Source organism: Ipomoea nil, unplaced genomic scaffold (genome assembly GCF_001879475.1).
Source record: "Ipomoea nil cultivar Tokyo-kokei standard unplaced genomic scaffold, Asagao_1.1 scaffold0117, whole genome shotgun sequence".
NCBI classification, from domain to species: domain Eukaryota; kingdom Viridiplantae; phylum Streptophyta; class Magnoliopsida; order Solanales; family Convolvulaceae; genus Ipomoea; species Ipomoea nil.
In genome coordinates this window covers 2506142-2522527 of record NW_017616545.1, presented here as the reverse complement: position 1 = coordinate 2522527, position 16386 = coordinate 2506142, and the positions used below count along the sequence as shown (strand labels likewise).

Genomic DNA, 16386 nt, shown 5'->3' with positions numbered 1-16386 from the left:
TCTTTTCTTTTTTGAAATACCAACCAAAAAAACTCATAGAAGTCCAATGACAAATTCATTATTTCCACTAATAGACATTTTGCCAAACATCTTTACCCACACTCACTCTTTATGCATTTACCCAATCAAAGCTCCCCTAGTCCTTTAGGCAAGGTTAAGGAAATCATTTTCAGGTATGAAGCTTATAATGTGGTTCCATAACAACAAAAATACAGTTAAAAATGCTCAAAGTGGCTAACAAAGGATAAATAAATCATGGTTTGAATAGGCTATTTGGCTAGGCTATTTGGCTAGTGAGGCTCAAAATCAAAGATGGCCTTAATCATATTAAAAATCATGCATGCATCAAATTAGCTTTAAAGAGAATCAAGGCAAGTTCTAGACATACATATCTATGGAAGATATCACATAAGAACAAATTAATTGGACTGAAGTGTCAGTCAGAGGCTCAATAATCTCACAGGTTCATGCTTGCTTAGTTTAGCCACCACCATATCAAACAAAATACTAAACAAAATATTCATAATACGCAAGACCAATTATTCAATTATGTTATGAATTCTAGTAAAATTATTATATTTTTTGAAAAAATTTATTAGTAATTTTTTTTTTTTGAAGGGAAGAATCAAATAATGAATAATAGTTAAATTCCCTCCCCACACTTATTCCTGACATTGTCCCCAATGTTAAATAGAATGTAAAGATAAGAGAAAAATTAATAAAAATGCAAAACAAATAAATGAAAGAATTGAATAAACTCCCCTTGGGTTTCCTCCCAAGCAGCTCCTTTCTTTAACGTCTTTGGCTAGACTCCATCGCCGTCCTAAAGCATCCTCAATGTTAGGATTTCTGTTCAGCGCAACATTCATTTCCTCATCACCAATCAAATCAGAATTATCCTCCTGTGATAAAATATCCACAGCAAAAACAGATGATATGCCATTCAAATGTTTAATGGAAGTATTAAATATATCAAATTTAACAATTTCACTATCAAACTCCATTGTTAATGTACCATCATGCACATCAATTTTTGACTTAGTTGTTTTCAGAAATGGCCTTCCCAACAATATTAGTGTTGAATCACAAGAATTATTATCTTCCTCCATATCAACTACATAAAAATCAGCAGGAAAAACTAACCCTTGCACCTGTACTAAAATATCTTACAAAACACCCCTAGGATACACATTAGATCTATCAGCAAGTTGAAGAATTATACCCGTTTCTTTTAATGGACCAACATTCAGAGATGAATAAACAGACAAGGGCATGACATTAATTGAAGCTCCAAGGTCTAACATTGCTCTTTCAATATTAATATTACCAATCTTGCAAGGGATAGCAAACATACCTGGGTCTTTACACTTGGGAGGTAATTTTTTCTAAAGGATAGCTGAAACATTTTCCCCCATGCTTACCATTTCATTGCCTTTTACCTTTCTTTTATTTGTGCACAACTCTTTGAGAAATTTAGCATACCGAGGAATTTGTTAATAGCATCAAGTAAAGGAATATTTACCTCAACTTTCCGGAAGGTTTCAAGAATTTCTTTCTCTTCTTCATTCTTTTTAGATTTAGCCAATCTACTAGGAGAAGGTGGAGGAATTACCAAAGACTTCGGGAGCCCCCCAATAAGATTTTGATCATTTTGAGGCTGAGAGACCTCTTTTTCAGTTTCCTCATCTTGGTTGGGTGTTTTTCTTACTTCAGTATGTTCTTTCGACTCTTTTCCACTTCTCAATGTAATTGCACTTACATTTTGCTTTGGGTTCACAACAGTTTGTGATGGCAATTTACCTTGAGACTCCAATCTACTCATGGTAGATACTAGTTGGCTCACCTGACTTTCCAAATGTTGAATACTTGTTCTTGTTTCTTGCTGAAATTGTTGTGTGTTAGTAGCAAGTGACTTAACAATATCTTCCAATGGCATACCTGAATTAGAAGATGATTGTTGTCAGGATGAAGGTTGTTGTTGTGGAACATGCTGATATTGTTGAAATTGTGGGCGTGCTTTATAGCTAAAATTAGGATGATCCCTCCATCCTGGGTTGTATGTATTTGAGTAGGGATCATAATTCCTTTGGGATGGTCCCGGAAATCCTCCAACTGCATTAGCTTGCTCACAAGAGTTGTATTGAAGCGTCGGACACATGTCAGTTGGATGGCCAGTAAAAGCACAAATCCCACAAGCTTTTACTTGTTGCACATTTCCTACAACTAACTGTTGAACAAGAGTAGTTAATTGAGATAATTTATTGTCAAGGGAAGAAATATTTACCTCATTCACTCTTCTTAGAGATGCGTCTTGTCTACATCCAAATTGTTGTGAATTAGCAGCCATGATGGATATCAAATCTCTAGCTTCACGAGGAGTTTTGTTTACTATAGCACCTCCACTAGCTGCATCCATCATATTTCTTTCCATGGGCAGCAATCCTTCATAGAAGTATTGAATAAGGAGTTGTTCAGAAACTCCATGTTGGGGGCAACTTGCACACAGTTGCTTGAAGCGTTCCCAGTATTCGTGGAGGGTCTCTACGTCTCTTTGCTTAATGCCACATATTTCTCTTCTAATGCTAGCTGCTCGTGATGCTGGAAAAAACTTTTCAAGAAATAGTCTTACCATATCCGCCCATGTGGTTATTGTGCTAGGAGGGAGGTAAAATAACCAATCCTTTGCTTTCTCGGTTAATGAAAACGGGAAGGCACGCAGTTTAATTTGATCTTCCGTCACTGCTTGTGGTTTGAAGCTCGAACACACCACGTGGAACTCCTTTAGGTGCTTATGTGGATCTTCATTTTCAAGTCCACGAAAAGTCGAAAGTAATTGAATCAAACCTGACCTTAATTCAAAACCAACCTCTAATGCAGGATGTTGAATACAAAGCGGTTGTTGATTCACATTTGGTGCCGAAAGCTCCCGCAAGGTCCTTTGTTCTTCGGCCATTGCTTGCTCTACTTCGGGATTGCAACAAGAAGCAGTTGATTCAGTTGTGGTATTTGATTGAAGGGATGTTGATGACAGGGCTTGATTTTTGCGCAATTTAGTTTCCTTTCTCAACCTTTTAGCAGTCTTCTCGATCTCAGGATCGTATTGCAATTGACCTGTACGAGAAGAACGTGGCATAAAAATAATCTATTTGATACCAATCCCCGGCAACGGCGCCAAAAATTTGATGGGCGTCGATACCAACAAATAATAAATTACTTACTCTATAATTTGCAACAATGATGAGTAAGGTCGTATCCCTAGAGATTGGTTCGATTTAATTTTAAGCCAATATTAAATTAAGAATTGAATGACGATTCAAGTTCAAAATGCAAATAATAAAATGACAAAAATATTAATATCAAATAAAATGAATCAATAGAAAACTAGTATCCAACCCAAGGCATAATATCAGAATTGATTCCAAGAAGTGATCATTGAAATAAAGTGTAAATTTGTTTATCCTACACCAAACTTGTTATGGTTATTAACAAGCTCTAACAACCTATCTCTCCTTACTTTATCGGTAATCAAAATAGGCTCTTCAATTACTTCCCTAGACAATTAACAACCCTAAACAAGCTCTTAGGATTTAATTAATTACCAGCATTAAAAATTAGAAAGACTACCAATTCTAGCCAACAGACTCGCAAGCTCGGTCCATTTAAACTAGATTATACATCTTCATAACATAAGATTGATAATCTAATTTATAATCAACTATGTTATTTCACCACTAATATTTAGAATACTTAAACAATTACGGATTCAAGAATTCTAAATGGCAATTTACTGGAATGAATATTGAACAACGGATCCTATTTGCACAATTAATCAAAGCAGTAGTATATCAAGATAATAGAAGATATATAAATAATATAGCATAAAAGAAAACCAAATTAAGTCTCACAATCCTAAAAGAACCAAAACTTCAATTATTCTTGAGTTGGAAAATAAACTTAGCAGAACATAATAATTAAAAGTTTACAGAGAAATAAAATTGTTCTCCAAACTGATGAAAATTCAGTCCTATTTATACTAGTTCAGGCTCCTAAAAACAACCCTAATTTCTATAACATTCACAAATAAAATCAATTTCTTCAACCACATAAAACATAGAAAATAAATAATCTTAAATTTCCTAACCATAGAAAATTAGCAATTACTTTCTGCTTCACGCCTTCACCATTGTCTCGTCCAAGTCGTAGCAATTCACGGATGCCCAACAGACGGAGTCTTCGATTCATAGCAATTCGTGGACGCCATTCGAAGAAAAGGTCTTCCTTTGGTGTCGATGATTCTACTGTACGCACAAAGCTAATTAAAACAAAACAAAAATAAAAGCAAATAAAACAAAAGACACTTGGGCTAGCCGATAAAACAATTAAACCATTGGCATTGGCTAACTAATTAAAATAATAAAAAGGAAAATAATTAACCCAAGTCATCAACTAAACCCAATTCTTACTAATTTGCTCATCAAGTCTAATTATTTATATAATTATTATATTAGTACAAAATATAAAATAAAGTTTAAAATAAATATAATACTAAATAAATAAAACTAATTTATTATAAAAATTAATCTAAATTAAATATATAAATTGTGCTTATCACTAGTTTAGTACAAAATTCTTCAACTCCATACTCATTGCTTACACAAAGTTCCATTTGACGTTTGTAATGAAAACCTGCAAAAAGCAATCCTCTTGAGTCATTTATACAAATAGCAGCCCCATATTCATGATTGGGTAAAGCTATTACTTTGGCAGTTTCAATGGTTAAATTAAAAGAAATTATGTTCCAATTCCAGTCACTGTTATCTAATTTGTTGTTGCACCAGTTGACACTACCACTCACAAACACAACATTTTTGAGATTAACAAACCCACTACTAAACCTTTCACTTTTTTTCCATGGCCTATGCTTAAAACTATACACCAGAACCACATTTTCATCACCATAGTTAGCATAATAAGCATAAACAACTTTGTAGTCGTCATTATGCTTGTCGTTTCCAAATCCAAATATGCTCATGTAGCCCAAGTGCCAGACATATGTGATTGTTTTGAGGTTTCCATTTGATGAAGGGTTCCAAATTATTATTTTATATTATTTTGCACGAAAACAAAAGAGCACATTCCAAGAACCCAAAAATTTTAAACTAGCTCTAGGGACTTAAGAGTGAGTGGCCATATGTAATAAGCTTGTGAAATGATGATTGCTTGTTTTCTATTAGAGAAAACAAAGACATTTAGCAAATATGATTTACACTACTATATGTCATGGTCATATTATCCACTTTAGAATGCAATGAAAATTTAGATGCTATTTGGCACATTTTTGAGTTGAGATTAAATCACGCCAAGATCTTGAAACACATCTAAATTGGAATAGAGACTTCACAGGCAGCCTTTTAAGGATTTCCATGATTATATCTTGATTCAATTTTAGTTGTGACATATGGCGCTTTGGAGTTAGGAGTAGTGAGTGACATCTTGATTGTGTCTTAGATTACAATTCCTTTTGTTGTCTAAAAACAAGAAAAAAAATTTGATTGTTTATTTATATTGAACTTTGATCCTTCAAAATATTCAAAAGAAATTTGAATGTCTGTACAAAAGGAATAAAAGTATAGAAATATGGATCTCACAGCTGCACTATGCTTACATCCTAGGTGGTCACCCATCATGTGACTATTGTAAGTCAAGCATGCTTAATCACATAGTTCCTTAGCTATCTGGTTGTCATATCTTCTTTAAAACAAATTGGTGATAAATAGGTGGACATTAATCATTTAACCAAATCTTTCCATGGTAAGCCGCAACACCACGTCTCGAATCAAGCAGGGGCTAAACACGACCAACTCGGCCGACGCCCAAAAATCCCCCTCCTAGCACCTGTCGCAACCTTTGAACGCCAAGCCCAATTGTGCAGCATGTCTGACTCGGTCATTAGCCTTTGCGCCCATCATTCCCCTCCATGGACTGGACTTGGGACGTCTTACGCTCACATCCCATCTAGGACTGGGCTCGGCTTTCGCCTCGCCATTGATTTGAACCCGTGACCTCAGATTTGATACCAATTGATGAATCTCAGTGCAACACTATGCTTACTTCCCAGGGGTCTCCTATCCTCGAACTATTGTAAGTGAAGCACGCTTAACCACAGAGTTCATTGGCTATCTGGTTACTATATCCTACTTAAATCAAATTAGTGATAAATAGGTAGACATTAATAATCATTTAACAATTTAACCACATCCCTCCATGGTAACCACAACGCCACGTCTTGAATCGAGCAGGGGCTGATCTCGGCCAACCTAGTGTACGTCCAACACATCATTTATAGTAAACATTATGTTTACTCACTTATAAACATTCACTTCACTTATTTTTATAATCTTATACATTCACCCACCTACCAAAACCATCAACCACCACCTACCTACCTCAACTATCACTATTTCATATTTTCCTATAGCATAATCATATTCTTTTTAAGCACCATGACTTATTTATTAATTCCTACTACCATCTACCTATTTAATCCATCCATCCCCAACTATCAACACCCCACAATTATTGTGATTTCATGTATGCGTAATAGTCTATAACTCTGGTTAACTGTTTGACTTGACAAATTAACAAATTGTTCATATCTCAAAACCCTAAACATGTGTTCTAACAGTTATAGCAACAATATAAAATTAAATATGTAAATCAAAACATGCAGAAAGTAAATGACACAAGGTATTGTTTACCTAGTTCGATACAATTCGTATCTACGTCTTGGGGACCACCATCGGTGCGGGGCACCCAATTCACGCTCTGATCAGCAATTCATATAGAAGGTAAGAGAAGACCATTCTCACCCAATGCTTGCCACACACGGTAGTAACCCAATCCGTAGAGGGTGTAGTAGATTGCCAAGGGCGGAGATCTGTGCAAACAGCAGTCCAAGAAGTCCCTTATTGGAGAGCCACACTGTTGCTGTCTGTCTCGCTAACTCACTCTTCACTGTACCAAAATCTCATGGATTACGGTCCACTGATTTAGCTTCAAAGTGTTTCTTCTAAATATTATTCTTAAACTCAGATCATAAACGCTTGAGAAAAAAATATGCCAGAGTAGTCGTTCAGAGGGTAGAGAGAGTTTTTTGTGATTTAGATGTTGAAGATCATTTCTTGTTATTGTCTCTATAATGAATCATCTCTCTATATATGTATATCTCTGAATCTTAGAAGACAAGTAATCTTAAAGATATTTCATGCAGAAGATTACTGTCTTACCCCTTGAGGTGTAACAGCAGATAAGGACTTTCTTGTAAAATAACCTCAAGTGATGTAATAAGTGCTCTTCCAAGTAATCTCGGATAAGTCGGTGTAGTCCAACAGCTAGTTTCCAAGGCTCTGATGTAGTGTCTATTCTGTCAGATAGTCACTTAGCATACTAACTGACACTAAACCTAAGTTATCTGATTTTCCATAATAATAAAGTCAATTATATGTTGGGGTTTACAACATTTAAACACTAACAAAACTCCCCCATTTGATATTATTTGTCAAAACAATTCAATTAAAACTAATACAAGTAAACCAAACAATAAAAACCAAGAGCAGTTACTAAAATAAACACATAAATTATAAAGTCCTTTCCAAGGACAATTGTTCAAACTTTATAGACCCAAGTAACCAACACACGTAAAATAGTGCGGTCTGTAAACCAAGTAACCAAATAAGCATCCAAATTAAAGTAACTAATTATCTAGAAATTACTCCCCCTCAATACGTTTCTCCTCGTTTTTGTCAAAGTAATAGACAAAGCAATTTCAAACAACTGGAGATTTATCAGTTTGGTCATCAACAACATTTGGATCAGAGTTTGACAGACTATGTCGAAGTAGAACAGTGGCAAGCTCGGTTCTGGCACTATCAAGCTGTTGGTTTATAATCTTGCTGGCTATCTTCAAATCATTGACTTTCCTATTCAATTTTAGGGAGCATCGTATATCATGAACTTAGCGAGTGAGACTTTCTTCATTTTCATCAGATGGAGCTAGCACAAGAGATGGTATAGCAAGCTTTACATACATCCTTCACATTTTTCCCACTCAATAACCTTTCATCAACTTTGTATAAGGAGGATGACCTCATAACTTCATGCGCTAGTGGAGACAATCCCTGAGAAATGAGAATACCAAAGATTAGATTAGGGAAATTCAATTTTACCTTTTGCTCTCTAGGATGTATGAATGATCGGATGCGGTCAAATGTGATCTTTCCAAGATCAAAGCCCTGCAAAGTGCCAATTCGATATAGAAATGCAGCTAGTTCCTTGGTCACTGAGTAATGATGAGCAGAGGGGATCCAGTGGTATGTGGAAAACCGATGTAGGATCACATATTTTGAACTTAGGTCAGCACTGTAGATTACATCTAGCTGAGCTGATTGTTGATTGACCAGTGAGAATAGACTCCTCCAGTAGGAGTCTTGGCAACATGATCCCAATTTGTAATATCCTCCCCAGGTTTTGCCTTAAGTCCATAAAATTTATAGATAACCTCTGGACTGAACTTGTACCATGTCCCTCGGATAAAGACTTTGTAGTGTTTTGGATTGCTTGGATCAGTGATTGACTCAGAAAGGTTGCAGTGAACGCACTAATCAGCAGTTTAGAATATGGCCCTACATTTTCAACAATTGCCATCAACCCAACCTCTTGAAGTAAAGCGATCACATCACACATAGAGTTTAGTTGATTGACATCCACATTCCTCTAGAAAATTAGTTCTCTTCTTAGCATGGATTCCCATTTGCTCTCCGTTTCTTCATTCAGTAAAACATGAATGAATTGAGCAACTGTATCAGCTTGATCAGGGTTTTCAACAACCTCAGGAGTAAAACTCCTTTTCTTGCAGGTTTGGAAGCAGTCTTTTTAGTCTATGGAATAGGAGCAGGTGCAGCCAGGGGTGTTTTTCCCTTTGTGGCATATCTCAAATTCTTAGAAGACTTGTTAAACTGGTGGATTTTTCTCTGGATCAGTAGAAATAGGAACCTTTCTTCTCTTGTCAGAACAAGCTATCAAGGTTGACTCAGCAGATGGATCTACACACTTCTCAGGTTCTCTTTTTCTTTTTATCTATTTTGCTTGAGAGCTCTTGTTTGTGGTAACAGGAGATTATGGTCTCATCAATGAATTCAATATTCCCAGATTCAACATCAGGTTATGACACATGAGTTTCCTCAGTAGGATGATCAGTCATTTCCACATAAGTTTCACAAAGATTAACAACACCAAAAGTATAACCAACTTATACAATATTTGATTTCTAAAATAAAATACTACCCCGGCCCAAGGTAACTAATATGCGATGATGTGAAGAAAATAAGATACATCCAAAATGAGCAAAGAGCTAAGTAAGGTTCGCTTCACCTCGTAAAACACCTTTAGAATATATTATTTGAAAAAACCATTGATATTCAAAATAAATATGGAGCATGTAATTTCTTTTCTTTTCACATAAATAAGTTATAACCAATATAATAATATAATTTATCTTAATAAAAACTCACATACACGTGTGTATATATATATATATATATATATATATATATATATATATATATATATATATATATATATATATATATATTCAAGAGGCTGAAATGGTACTAGCTACTGATTCTAATTTTTTAAAGTTCCATGATGTTTTGCATGTCCCTGGTCTCTCCTCTTCTTTACTGTCTGTTCAGCGCTTTGCGAAAGACAATAGTGTTTTCTTTGAGTTTCACCCACTTTGTTTCTATGTGAAGGACATTTTGACAAAGAATGTTCTTTTTAAGGGGCATGCGTCTGGGGTCTCTACAAGTGGCCCACGTCTTCTGTGTCTCCTGCTCATTTGTTGCTGCACGGTCCTCTTACGTTTGGCACATGCGGCTGGGGCATCCTCATTCTAGAGTCTTACGTCAAATTTTAGCGTCTCCGTCTGTTAGTAAACTTAATTCTAGTGATCTTCCCAATGTTTGTCCGTCTTGTCAATTGGGAAAATCTTCTCGTTTTCCATTATCTCGTGTTGAAACGACTAGTATGCACCCTTTAGAATTAATTTATTCTGATATTTGGGGCCCTGCAGCGTTACTTTCTGCGAATGGCTTTAAATATTTTGTATTGTTTATGGATGATTATACACATTATATGTGGTATTATCCGATGCGTGCTAAATCTCAATTATATGCCATATTCGATAAGTTTCGGTCACTTGTTGAACGTTCCTTTTCTCAAAAGATTATTTCTTTCAATCTGATTTAGGGGGAGAATATAAAAGCTTGGTTCCACTCTTTTTTCTCTAGGTATTCGTCACAGGCAATCATGTGCGTATACTCATGAGCAGAATGGTTGAGTAGAACACAGGCATCGTCATTTTGCTGAGACAGTACTGTCTTTGATGGCTCAAGCATCTGTTCTTTCTCGTGTTTGGGACTATGCGTTTGAGACTGCTGTCTATCTTATAAATAAAATGCCTACTCGTGTTCTGTCTGATGAGTCTCCGCATTTTCGTTTTTATCGTTCTCCCCCTTCCTACTCCTACTTGCGGATGTTTGGTTGTTTGTGCTTTCTTGTCCTTCGTCCATATAATCGCAATAAACTCCAGTTTCGTTCGTCTCCATGTGTCTTTCTATGTTATCCACTACTGGAAATTATAGAATTTCCGACCACCTGAAAGTAATCTTAAATCAAGTTGAAACCAAAAAGTGGTCGGAAATAGCAACAAAGGTTTTTCCGGATACCAAAAGTGATCGGAACAAGGCTTTCGACTTGATTTAAGATCACTTTCAGGTGGTAGGAAATTCCATAATTTTCAGTAGTGATCCTCCGTCTTATCGTGGCTATCGTTGTTTGGACACTAACACTAACAAGGTTTTTATCTATCGCCACGTGCGATTCGATGAGACTATGTTTCCCTTAGTTCTCCTGTTGCCTCGCAGGTTGCTAGACCATGTTTCGAACCTTGGGCTACTGGACCGATTGTGACGAGCCGAGGCGGTGGTGTCTCGGCTACGGCTGTTGATGACGCTCGGCAGTCTGATGAGCCCTTCTCGGCTTCGGGCGATGGTGACGATAACGGTCCCGAGCAGTCCGCATCGAGTGAGCGGACTATCTCAGACCAGCAGGTTGAGTAGCGCAGCAGGCCGCGTGGACGTCCTCAGCGAGTCACTCTTCCTCCTCGGTCGCATGCTATGAACACTCGTAGCTCGGGTCCGCATCAACATGTCGCCTTAACCAGTGTTTCTACCATAGTGCCTGAGCCCACCTGTTACACTCAGGCAGTCAAATCTCCTGAGTGGTGTGATGCGATGGACGCAGAGTTCAATGCCTTGGTCCATAATCATACGTGGCGTCTTGTTCCGTTTCGACCAGGTATGAATGTTGTTGGTTGCAAATGGGTTTTCAGAACCAAACGGAAGGCCGATGGTTCAATAAAATGTCATAAAGCTAGGTTGGTGGCCAAGGGTTTTAAACAGGTTGCTGGAGAGAACTTTTTTGAGACCTTTAATCCTGTGGTTAAGCCCACTACGGTACGCCTTCTCTTATCATTAAATGTATCTCGTGGGTGGACTATTCGCCAGTTGGATATTCACAACGCCTTTTTAAATGGCGAGCTAGCTGAGACTGTTTATATGTGTCAACCGCCTGGTCATGCTGACAAGTCATTAATTAATCACATGTGTTTGCTTCAAAAATCTCTATAAGGGTTCAAACACGCTCTGCGTGTTTGGTTCACAAGATTGCATGATTTTCTTGTCTCTGTGGGCTTCTCGCCTTCAAAGACGGATGTGTCTCTTTTTATCTATTCTCGTGACAATATTCATCTTTATTTCTTGGTGTATGTTGATGACATTTTGATTATGGGTTCTGACTCAGACCGTGTTGCTGCTCTTATTGATAAATTAGCACTTGAGTTTAAGGTTCGTGATATGGGTGTGCCATCTTTCCTTTTGGGCATTGAAACTGCCCCGTTATCTGTTGGTATGCTTTTATCACAACAACGGTATATGAGGGATATTCTTAAACGTGCTGGCTTGGTGGACTGCAAAACAGTAATCATGCCCGTCTCTTCTGCGAAAATCACCGACGAAGTCGCTGTTCCCTATGCCGATCCTACACAGTATAGGAGTCTTGCAGGTGCTCTCCAGTATCTTACGATAACTCGCCCTGGTTTATCTTATGCTGTTAATCTTGTGTCAGCACAAGCATGCGCCCACTACTATGGACTGGGCCTCTCTGAAAATAGTCATGCAGTATGTCAAGGGTACCCTGAATCTTGGTCTGCAAATTTCTCGGTCTACATCTATGGATATTCACGCCTATTCTGACTCATATTGGGCTGGCGATCCAAATGATCGCAAGTCTACTAGTGGCTTTGCTGTGTTCTTGGGTAGTAATCTTATATCTTGGGTATGTCGGAAGCAACGGACTGTGGCACGTTCCTCAACTGAAGCAGAATACAAGGGACTAACTGATGTATCTGCAGAGATTACATGGCTTGTTTCCCTGTTAAACGAAATCGGCATCCCTTCTGCATCTCCTCCTCGACTATGGTGTTAAATAGCCTAGGCATACAACCGAACCACCACAATCTATGAGTAGTTGTTGGACCTTCTAACCCTACAAAGCAGGAAGAAATAATCCATTCAATAGATTAAAACATACGTAAATATATTATGTCTTCTTACTACTTACTTATGTGCCAATCCAGTGTTTCATGCCCACACGAAGCACATTGAGATTGACTATCATTTTGTTCGTGATACAGTAGCTAAAAGCGAGTTAGATGTGCACTTTATTTCAACCAAGGATCAAATAGTGGATATCTTTACAAAGTCTCTTTCGTCTCTATGTTTTAATTCTCTCTGTGACAAGCTCAATGTTTTGGCTAGTCAACCTTGTGTTTGAGGGGAGTATTTGGACTATATTATTCATATTAGACAAGGACTATATTATTCGTGTTAGACTAGGACTCTATCTAGTATCTATATATTCGCTCTCTGTACTCTCAGACATTATTACTGAACACAACACTTTTACATACACTCTCATCATTATATAAGGTATTTCTATAATTTGAATGCTTATGTCATTTCTATTTCTAAAACGAACCAAAACCTAAATACAATTCTTAAAATATATTCATTCCAAGAACAAAACAATGGAATATATATAATTCATGTTCTGTATCTTAATTTTCGATTCCCTATTGGATATTATTCTTCTTCCTCCAAACTCAATTACGTAAACCAAATGCTACTTTGTGTGGAATATTTTTTCCATTTCCATTTCCTACATTTACATTTTGTATACTTCATACCTTTTCTACATTAAAAACAAATAGACCGAATTGGCTAAATGGATTTTTTTTTTTGTCGGCCCATCCAATTTCCCCTAACTCCAAATTTCTAACCCTAACCCTTTATATACTCGTTACCATTTCCCCCATCTACCATCCCGGCCTACCCCTCCCTCTCTCTCTTAAAGCACCAAAATCCCATCTCGTCTCTTGATTAAAAAACAAGGTTTCCTTCAATCGTCATTGAAACTCCTTAGATTGAGAAGGTAATCGCTAGTCTCATCCCCTTTGCTAGCTATAAGACTTGATTTTTGTTTTGTTTTGTTTTGTTTTGCTTTGTTTTTTTTTTTTTTTTTTTTTTTTTTTTTTTTTTTTTTTGTTTATTTTACAAGTGTACATGTATGTTGTCCATTTGAACAACCAACAAAAAAAAATTGTTTTTTTGTAAAGAAATTGAAATGGGGAAAATATGGACAAATTTATTTTGAAACATATTTTATTGAATACATTATCTATTTTTCCTAAATTTTTGATACTTAATACACCCGTATTTACAAACTCGTCCCCAATTAAATACGAGGAAGAGAAAAAAAAAAAACACTACTAAAATTCAAATAGCTTTTGCGCTATTTTGATACAATTCTCTCTCTCTCTCTCTCTATCTCTATCTCTATCTCTCTCTATATCTCTCTTTATATATATACTTCTAAAAAAATTTCAAGTTTTCATTTTCATTAGAAAGCTATTAAATCTGTTCAAATCTATTTATTTATCAATTTATAAAATATGAAACTAATAGGCATTAATTTTTTTTCTTCATAAAGCAATAAATATGTAGTGACAATTGATAAAAGTATCAAGTAATATTGTAACTATGTAGGTTGTTATGGCCTTGTGGTTAGGTAGATGGGATAAAGTTGGAAATAACAGTAAAACGGGATGATGGGATGATGGATAGTCAGTAGAGATAGTGGCAAATAGCTACGTGGGAATAATTTTATTTTTTAAAATTCTTATTTGCAGTTAATTAAAAATTAAATATTCAGAATGTGATAAATGAGATGATGGATAGTAAGTAGAGATAGTGGTGTGGAATGTAGTTCTTGATTCTTAAAAAAAAAAAGTAGAGATAGTGGCAAATAGCTACCTGGGAATAATTTTATTTTTTAAAATTCTTATTAGCAGTTAATTAAAAATTAAATATTCATTTATTCTCATAGATAATTAATTTTTTTTGAGTACTTATAGATAATTAGTTAAAAACAAAATAAATTAATTCTATAATAATATACATACTGAAATTAATCAATGATGTAACACTAGCAATATTTATTGGAATCTTTTTGTAATTTGTATGGCTTTTATTCCTTTTGTACTGACATTCAAATTTTTTTTATGGATAATGTGAATGATATTAGATAACAATTACATTCAAATTTCAAATTTCTTATTCCTTTTTAACTGACATTCATATTTTTTAAGGATATGAGTTTGGTATAAATATATAATTAATTTTTTTTTCTATTTTCAGATAACAAAAGCTAAGGAAGTTTAATCTAAGACACACAATCAAGATGTCATTCCCTACTCCTAAGCGAAAGCGCCATATGCCACAACCAAATTTGAATCAAGATATTATCACAGAAATCCTTAAAAGGCTGTCTGTGAAGTCTCGCCTGCAATTTAGGTGTGTTTCAAAAGCTTGGCGTGATTTAATCTCATCTCCAGAATTTGTCAAATTGCACCTACATTTTCAATCGAAAAAAGATAATAAGGTCATGACTTATAGCAGCGCAAATTGGATTTCTAGCTATATGTCCTTGTTTTCTATTACAGAGAAGAAGCAATCATCATTTCGCAAGTTTATTACATATGACCGCTTGGTCTTAATCCCTGAAGGTGGTTTCGAATTGTTGGGTTCTTGCAATGGGCTCCTTTGCTTTCGTGCTAAACGGTATAGAATAATCATTTGGAACGCATCATTAAATGGAAACATCAAAACAATCCCAGATGTCTGGCAGTTGGGCAACATCAGCATTTTTAGATTTGGGTACGATGAGTGTAATGATGACTATAAGGTTGTTTATGCTTATTATGATGGCAATGGTGATGAGACTGTAGTCTTGGTTTACAGTTTTAAGCATGGGTCATGGAAAAGAAGTGAAAGAGGATTTACTAGTGGGTTTGTTCATCCAAGAATTGCTGTGTTTGTGAGTGGTAGTCTCAACTGGTGCAACAACAACTTACATGAAAGTGACTGGAATTGGGATATAATTTCTTTTAACTTAACCACTGAAACTGCCAAACCTATGGCGTTACCCAGCCATGAACATGTCGCCGCTATTTGTATAAGTGAATCAAGAGGATTGCTTTTTGCAGGTTTTCATCACAAACGTCAAATGGAAGTTTGGGTGATGAATGAGTATGGAGTTGAAGAATCTTGGACTAAACTAGTCTGCATTTCAAACTTACCAGTTCATCATCCAGTTTCCCGGGGTTTCGAGAACACTACATATATGGCTATATGTAATTCAAAACTTGCAATTGCACATGTTTCTGAAAATGGGGATATTCTAATGATGGTTGGACATCAGCTAAAGCTCCATAGGCCTAATGCTAAAGGGGGAAAGAATTTTAATATCCCCTTTGGTCTTGGTTATATGGTAACTTGTTACGTGGAGACCCTTGTTTCCCCGGCCATGATTGGTCTGTAAATGATAGATGAAGTGGGCTACCAGGCGGCCAACAACAACAACAACAATGATTATTGTGTTATTGGCATTTTAGTGTTGTGAAGTAAATTTTACTAGCCATCGCTGTTGAGAACTATTGATTTGTGTGAATGCAAACAAGGTAAGCTATCCTAGAAATGATTATAAGTTAAATTTCATTGCATTTTAAAATGTACAGACACACTGTTTTCAATATATATGTGAAGCTTTGTACTCTTGGACTAGACGTATTCTGATCTTAACCCCCAACGCATCGTGTTAAGGGTTATGGCTTTGAGAGATTATATTATCTTGTAATCTTGAGGATAGAAA

General features: G+C 36.0%; 1 protein-coding gene across 1 annotated transcript; it reads left to right on the top strand.

The window, feature by feature from the left end:
• Positions 1-15120: 15120 nt before the first annotated feature.
• Positions 15121-16056, top strand: LOC109165969 (F-box/kelch-repeat protein At3g23880-like). Its single transcript, XM_019314890.1, has one exon. The coding sequence runs from the start codon at positions 15121-15123 to the stop codon at positions 16054-16056; it is 936 nt and encodes a 311-aa protein (XP_019170435.1).
• The last annotated feature ends 330 nt before the right edge of the window (positions 16057-16386 follow it).

What these genes read in the sequence shown, in the direction of transcription:
- LOC109165969 (XM_019314890.1), top strand. Translation starts at nt 15,121, where the DNA reads ATGACTTATAGCAGCGCAAATTGGATTTCTAGCTATATGTCCTTGTTT.